General features: G+C 40.0%; 1 protein-coding gene across 1 annotated transcript; it reads right to left on the reverse strand.

Moving 5' to 3' along the window:
• Window positions 1-4,488: 4,488 nt before the first annotated feature.
• Window positions 4,489-6,668, reverse strand: LOC116178936 (fumarate hydratase, mitochondrial-like). Its single transcript, XM_031498597.1, has 3 exons — window positions 6,537-6,668; window positions 6,354-6,479; window positions 4,489-6,308 (listed from the first exon to the last, which is right to left on the reverse strand). The coding sequence occupies exons 1-3, from the start codon at window positions 6,618-6,620 to the stop codon at window positions 5,040-5,042; spliced, it is 1,479 nt and encodes a 492-aa protein (XP_031354457.1). The 5' UTR covers window positions 6,621-6,668; the 3' UTR covers window positions 4,489-5,039.
• Between the last annotated feature and the right edge of the window lie 1,751 nt (window positions 6,669-8,419).

Below are 8,419 nucleotides of genomic sequence, written 5' to 3' on the forward strand. Positions count from 1 at the left end.
AGTGGAAAAAAAGGAAATCGGCACTGTGCGGTTAATGATTACGGTTGCGTTTGGTTTTAATGATCGGGATTTGAGACCTTTGATCTGCTTTTATATAAATGATGAGAACTTTGAAAGTGATACTCCTACAGAGACGTTTTAGCTGTTAGCGATCGAAATCTCGACAAAGGAATATCGTAGAACTTTCGGGTTTTTAGCATTATACTCGTACTATCGCGCTATTTCTGCATCGCTTTCGTTCTTGAAGTCGATAATTTACGAATTTCCTTTAAATGTCTCTTTTTATAAATCTATTGAGATCTCTACAACGAACGTTCGCTGAGTCTTGGAGTTTTGAGCATTAGGTTCGTATTAAGAGCATAGATTACTCAGCAAACTGAAAGTCATTGCTGGAGTCCTTAATGTATAAATGTTATTTTATTAAAGTTTTTATTTTTTATTGAAGAAGACAGCACCCCAGACCAAGATTTCTAGATAGGTAGGCTGTCTGGAACGCTTGCATTGTGAAGGCGGAAATACGTCATCCAGACGACAAATTTAAAATTGTTTATAGGTTACCAATCATTGCATATATTTTCAAAGGTTGCAATGCTAATAAAAAGGGTAAAAATTTAAAAATTTAATCAAATTGATTTTAGAGTTGGAAATGGGTAGCGTTCAGCGATCGCCAAAATAACAACCCACCCTCCCTCGTCTTTGGGAAACGTAAAAAAACGAGATTTGAATCAGGAATTTTTATATGTACACAGGGTGTTCATTTGAAATCGGATTTATCGAAAACCACTGAGTAAAAGAAAAAACACTGAGACACGTCAAAAGATTTGTCAAGGAGGACAACTTTTTAACGAAAAACTACTTCACCCCCTTTCGCCTTCTGCCTCCAGGGTCATTCCTTTAAAAATTTTAAATGACAAGTGGTATCGAGTAATAGCTTGTTTGAAAGGTCTTTCGAAACCCTTTATTTCGCTGTTTGATTTTTTTACATCGGTCGATTCGTTTTCGAGAAACTTATAAAAATCAGCCGTTATTTCTGTATTTTTCTAAACATGACCCTTGGCCTGATGATGACTGTTAAAGCTGAACAGAAGAGTTGGTCATAACGCTTCAATTTTAGTGCACATTTACTACAAGGGGGAAGTCTTCAGTAAATGCAATCGCTACTTCAGAAAATCAATACCAATAAATCGCTCCACCTATTGTTTCACGGAATCTCGTTTCGCCATAGAATAAACAAGTAAGAGCATCCCCGTTCCATCGCGATATCTAATTCGGCTCGATCAATTTCCATCTTAACGTTCTCAAAGATCACGTAATATATTGAGATTATAGCGACATTAAAGTTGTGAGGCGGTCGCGCCAGCTTTGCGTTATCATAATATTGGGATCATGAGCGAAATACGAAATATCGGTAGAATTCGCTCTCTATCAACATTTTTTTTCCCCATCGCGAAACGATTCGAGATTAAATTTGCATAAGATCAAATGTTATTTAATTGTATCTAAGGGGTGGAATGATGTATTTGCTCGCTTCAATTACCTCTCTCGAGTGTGCCTAATCGAAGAGCGCGTTTTCCGCTAATAAACGGGACGAGAGCAAATATTGGGCGAGATATTTTTTCTTAGCGGATTCGATTCTGACGACGTACTTTAAATTATAGACGTAATTAATGCGTAAATGGAAGTTGAAAGGTGGAAACGTTAAGAAAATGGAATAATGACTGTAAGTGTAAGGAGAACTGGAGCAAGAGAAAATGGGAAAAATGGAAACGAAATTAATTTGTTGACGTCGCAAGCTGGAAGAGAAATTTTACAAAGTCTGTCAAATGATTAAAGTAAACAAAATTAAGGCAAAATTAAGACGTAGCTATTAACGGATTTTCTTAATATTTTGCTACAATTCAATTTTGGGAGAATTCCTTTAATGTTATTTAATCCTCATCTAGGTGCACTGTTTACAATAATTAACTCCAGCTCGAAATAGACGGTGACGTGACAAATTGGTTATTTTCTAAGCGGATTGGTCCGATAGTTAAGGGCTAAGTGAATTATAAAAGTGAGTGAAAGGGAAAATGCTACATTTTGATTCTTCCCTATAGGTCACTATGCAGGGCAGAGAATTTAGGAATTGACCAAGGGGATTGTATTGTTAGAGCAAGTGCTCAGCACCCCACAACAAGCGAACTTAAAGGATTGACTCGCGATTACAACCAATATTTTTCCATAGTTATTTGTAGTGGGCTTTAATGCAGTCAGCGACTTCAAAGCATGCGCTGGAAACGCATTCCAGCGGAGTGTGACCGCCGATTGGTTGACTACGTTTGTATAGGAGTTGGGAGAAAACAGTAATTATTTAATTATACTAATTGATTGTAATCAAGTCAAGTAGGTAGTGTGAGGTGCTGAAGAATAGTCTGTACAATTCACCTACTCATTGAACTTGTTGCATAATTACAACGTACAAACGGACAAAAAAGGTAGTAACTTTTGTATTTGGATAAACTACAAGCTTTAACATTCAACGGTAGGGCCCGTCACAATTAGCAAATTGGGATTCTTGGGATTTTTTAAAGGTTATAACAATTTAGACATTACATATCATAGAAAGGCTACAGGGTGTCAAAATTAAAGGGCTAAATTTTCCAATAAATTGTACAACTGGTCCGAAAATAAGTAGTGGAATTTTTTAACGTTTCTCTTCATATAATGGCTTCGGGAAGATATCTGACCTAAAAATTACGCAGCTCTGAGATTAAGGACAGCTTAGTTTTACTTGCCCTCTGGGAGTACAGAGATCATGATTGCCTTTTTAAAGAAAAATAGTTGGACTTCATTGTTAGACTTTATATGGAAAAAAAAGGATCAATTAAATAATGAAAATTAGGAAGGGGGTTAGTGTGGGAAGTTTTTGAAGGCATTCGGTCCAAGGCTACCAGAAGGGAGTGGTGAAGTTTTCGGAAAATCTCACATTTAAAAAATGACAACAATTGAAAGCAAAAGAGACTTCTCGGGTCAAATTAATTGATCTGAGCCAAAGAAACGGAGATAATTAAAAACATAATACACGATTTATTACGCGGGAATTAATTAATTAACGGATTTTCTTAACATTTTGCTACAATTCAATTTTGGGAGAAGTCTTCCCTTTAATGTTAATGTATACTGTATGAGTGCAGTGTATCGAGACGACAAACTCACAGGAGCATTCAAATATTTTTGACTTTCCCATTTTTCAAAATGATCGCTCTTCCAGTTCAATTTTCAGCATGCGTTCGTTTTCGTTGCATCTACTTAAGTCTCTCTTATTTAATCCTCATCTAGACTCACCCTTCACAATAATTAACTCCAGCTCGAGGTACGCGGTAACGTGACAAATTGGTTATTTTCGAAGCGGGTTGGTCCGATAGTTAAGGGCTAAGTGAATTATAAAAGTGAGTGAAAGGGAATATGCTACATTTTGATTCTTCGCTATAGGTAACTGTCGAGGTGACTATGCAGGGCAGAGAAGTTAGGAATTGACCATGCAGTGGTTCGGAAGATCTGTAAGTGGGGGTTGTATTGTTAAAACAAACCCTCAGCACCCCACAACAAGCGAAATAAAAGTATTAATTCGCGATTATAATCAATGTTTTCCCATAATTCTTTGTAATGGGCTTTAATGCAGTCAGCGACCTCAAAGCATGCGCAGTCATGGAGACGCATTCTAGCGTAATGTGACCGCCGCCGATTGAATGAATACGTTTGTATGTTAGTTGGGAGAAAACAGTAATTATTTAATTATAGTAATGGATTGTAATTGAAATGGGTAGTGTGCGGTGCTAAAGAATACAATTCACCTACTCATTGAACTTGTTGCATAATTACAACGTTCATAGTTAAAAGATTTTAAAACGTGCATGTTTATTGAGTAAGTACGAATTTCGCTGACTTGAGCACCTTACGCAACTAGTTATTCAGGCAAAACACCTGAACGTTGTAAGACTTTGCTGATAATCCAAACTAACAATGTTCAAAAGGGAAAAGTTTCGTTTCTTCGGCGATGAAGGTACGAATTTATCCTTAATTAACGGAAAATCGTTCCGCCAAACACCAGTCTTTATAGCTCTACCGTTTTCCGAAAGCAATTAAGAAACAATGCTCCATAGAATAAATACTTAAATATAAAATGCATGACCCACGACAGCTGGTTATTTTAGGCTCTACCAAAACCATTATTTATCTGAAAAGTGCAGCCGCAACGAAAATATATAAGAATGTGGGCTTGCAGTTGGTGGAAAACAGACGCGAGTTGCCAAGTTTGCGTTGGTTCCATTTTCAAGCTCAAGGCCAGCAACGATCGCTTTAGAGTACCGCTTAAGATAGGGGTGTGAAGGAAACTACACGTACCAAAGAACGCTAACCTTGCCTCTGGGGAATTTTCCACTACGAGCGAGGGATTCCAAATAAAATGGACAAAAAAGGTAACTTTTGTATTTGGATAAACTACAAGCTTTGACATTCAACGGTAGGGCCCGCCACAATTAGCAAATTGGGCTTTTTAAAGGTTATAACAATTTAGGCATTACATATCATAGAAAGGCTACAGGGTGTCAAAATTAGAGGGCTAAATTTTCCAATAAATTGTACAACTGGTCCGAAAATAAGTGGTAGAATTTTTTAACGTAGTTAAATTCTTGTACTCTTCTTATAATGGCTTCGGGAAGATATCTGGCCTAAAAATTACGCAGCTCTGAGATTAAGGACAGCTTAGTTTTTTTGCCCTCTGGGAGTACAGAGATCATGATTGCCTTTTAAAGAAAAATCATTGTTAGACTGGAAAAAAAAGGATCAATTAATTAATGAAAATTAGGAAGGGGGTTAGTGTGGGAAGTTTTTGAAAGCATTCGGTCCAAGGTTGCCAGAAGGGAGTCGTGAAGTTTTCGGAAAATCTCACATTTAAAAAATGGCGACAACAATTGAAAGCAAAAGAGACTTCTCGGGTCTAATTAATTGATCTGAACCAAAGAAACGGAGATAATTAAAAACATAATACACGCGGGAAATTATTGCGGGCCCAGCATGTTTTCTGGTTTAACCCACTCGTCGAACTGTTTATCGGTGACGTGACCCAGCTTAATCGCGGCCTGTTTCAACGTCGACCCGTCCTTGTGGGCCAGCTTGGCGATGGCCGCCGCCTTATCGTACCCGATATGCGGATTTAAAGCGGTAACTAGCATGAGACTTTCTGCCATTATCTTCTTTATCGCCTCCTTGTTTGCGACGATTCCAACCGCGCAGTTATTCGCGAAGGACCTGCACGAGTCGCCCAATAGTCGTATGGATCTGAGCACGTTGGCGACTATCATTGGCTTGAACACGTTCAGCTCGAAGTGACCGTTGGATCCGCCGATGGAGACCGCTACGTGATTGCCCATGACTTGCGCGGCCACCATCGTGATGGCCTCGCATTGTGTTGGGTTAACCTTCCCCGGCATGATCGAACTGCCAGGTTCGTTTTCGGGGAGACTCAGTTCGCCTAGACCACAACGCGGGCCCGATGCCAGAAATCTGATGTCGTTGGCGATCTTCATGAGTGACACCGCTACCACGTTTAACGCACCGGATACCTCCACCATGGAGTCATGCGCGGCTAACGCCTCGAATTTATTGGGAGCCGATACGAAAGGCAAACTTGTCAGCTTCGCTATCTCCAACGCACATTTTTCCGCAAAACCCTTCCTCGTGTTAAGCCCGGTGCCGACCGCCGTACCTCCGATCGCCAGCAGGTACAAGCGTGGCAAAGTGTCGCACACTCTGTCGATGCCAAACTTCAATTGCTGCACATACCCGCCGAACTCCTGGCCCAACGTCAACGGAACTGCATCCTGAGTATGCGTCCGGCCGATTTTAATTATATCTTTAAACTCCTTCGCCTTACAGTCTAAGGCGTCGTGCAGCATTTGCAAATTTGGAAGAAGAGTGCAGTGGATCTCGCGAGCCACTGCTATGTGCATGGCGGTGGGGTAGGTGTCATTACTGCTTTGACTTTTATTCACATGGTCGTTCGGATGGACCGGCTTCTGCGAGCCCAACTTTCCTCCCATGATTTCAATGGCGCGATTGCTAATGACCTCGTTTGCGTTCATATTAGTTTGAGTGCCAGAACCCGTCTGCCAAATCACCAAGGGAAAATGGTCCTTGTACAGTTTTCCAGAAATGACCTCGTCGGAGGCCTTCACGATTGCGTCCGCGATGTCCTTCGGCAACCCAAACTCTTTATTGACAATCGCGGCGGCTTTTTTTAAAACGCCCATCGCAGTCACCACGGGATACTAGAGACTTGCGTTTAAAACCAAAACTGAGGAGGAGAAACTTACGGGCATTAGTTCGGTTTCGCCGCCGATATCAAAGTTCATCGTTGAACGAACGGTTTGGGCACCGTAGTATTTATCGACCGGAACGTCTAACTCGCCGAACGAGTCTTTTTCTTTTCGAACCTTTTTCTATCCAATCGAGAAAAAAGTGTGTTTAATCCTGAGTAACTGCAGACAAGTACTTACCTGGCACATCCCGCATGAGGTATGCAAGTTTGTCTTACACAGTCGCCTAATGGGCAGACTAAATATGTGGAGCAAAGACCTCATTTTCAAGTATAAAAGATGACGTTTTCCGTTTGACAGTAATTTCCAATTTTCGTTTCCTAGTAATTTGATTGATTACATTGTATGCATCCGCTCATGAAATCCCACGTAAAAATTCGTTGGCAATTACTATGGGGTAAAGGGGTTACGCGCCGACCGGTATTTCTGAAGGAAAAAGTAAACGAGACTTTCATTTGTATGAAAATATACAAATGATTCTATGATGGATATAGGGAAAGGATCATCAAATTTTTTTTGCTGGAGGGTATATTTCATACCCCCAGACCCCCTGGTTGTATGATTGTAGTCAGTTTGACTAAGGAAAGAATCATCAAATTTTCTTTGCTGGGGGAATTCCATACCCCCCAGACCCCCCGGTTGTCGGTTTTTACCCAAAACGAAAGTAACTGCCCCTTAGAACTCGCCTTGTACATTTTGAAAAGGACTATTGAACGTATGACTAGGGATCCGTGAGGTATGAACTTCTCGTGCGAAAATGATGATTCAATGATCCTTTTCCAAAACGCGAGAGAACTTTCCAGTGTTAACGTAATACTGTCCCCCCTCCCTTTAAGAAACGAAAATTTCATTTGAATGATAATATACAAATGATTGCATGATGGGTAAGGAAAGGGGCATTTTTCTTTGCTGGGGGGTATGCCCCAGACCCCTCGGTTGCATATTTACACCCAAAACAAGAACTAGTTGCGGATATGCGACGACAATGTTAGGCAATGGTAGCTATTTGTAATCCTAAGGGATGATACATTTAGTGATGACAAGAAGGTTGAATGACAAAAAACTAAATTGTCGACGATGACTGCTGTTTAGCTTCTTGTCAACAAATACAAGCTAAAACCATGGTAAACTGGTAAGCTGATTACGAACAAAATCTAACCGACAAAGAATGTGCAAAATTGGATCAATCAGCAAAATTCGAATTTAACGTTGGTATAATCCTTGAAATGGAAATTAACCACTAACAAATTAATGATAGTAAATAAATGGACCCGTGACCCAATTTTCGTGACCTGTATTGACTTTGTTCTCACCGTTGCATTCCCAGAATTGATGCAGTTGGACAGGTGTCAAAGACAATTAAAACGGGAACTCGTAATTAAACGTGGATGTAGCCTTGAAAATTGGAGCTTGGGGATAGTATTGAAAAAAAAATTCCGTCGAAGACAAAATATTAACATACCTCCAATTAATAAGAGGGATATTACCCACATAGCAGACCTATATACATTGCATATACCATGTACATTCCACGTGGGATATTGTATATCCATAGAATGTGGAAAAGTATGACGCAAATGTCCGACGTAGGTATGTGAATGGGATATAAGTTTGGCAGACTTCACATAAGTACAATGCGATCAAAAAATGAGTTGCTGTCGAGTCACCTTTGGAATTTTTGTTTACATGGGAAATTGTACATATATTGAACTTCCAAAGGCGACTCGACAGCAACTCATTTTTGATCGCCCGTTATATACGTTTTGGATGTCTTATGTATATGCATGTAACGGGCGATCAAAAATGAGATGCTGTCGAGTCGCCTTTAGAAGTTCAATATACAGGGTGACAATTTGAAAACTTACCACCCCCCATATCTTAGTAAATAAACGAAATATTAAAAAAAATCAAAATCCGTTTCAGTAATTCGGAGGGGGAGTCACAATGACATAGTTGGCGACGCACCCCCTCCAACCCCCTGCGCCCCAGCCACCCCAACTTTTAAATCTTAAATAGTGACCCCCTATGTGTGATACGTCGTTGGAAAGCTCTGAAAAAATACT

This window comes from Photinus pyralis, unplaced genomic scaffold (genome assembly GCF_008802855.1).
Source record: "Photinus pyralis isolate 1611_PpyrPB1 unplaced genomic scaffold, Ppyr1.3 Ppyr1.4_LG8, whole genome shotgun sequence".
Lineage (NCBI taxonomy): Eukaryota > Metazoa > Arthropoda > Insecta > Coleoptera > Lampyridae > Photinus > Photinus pyralis.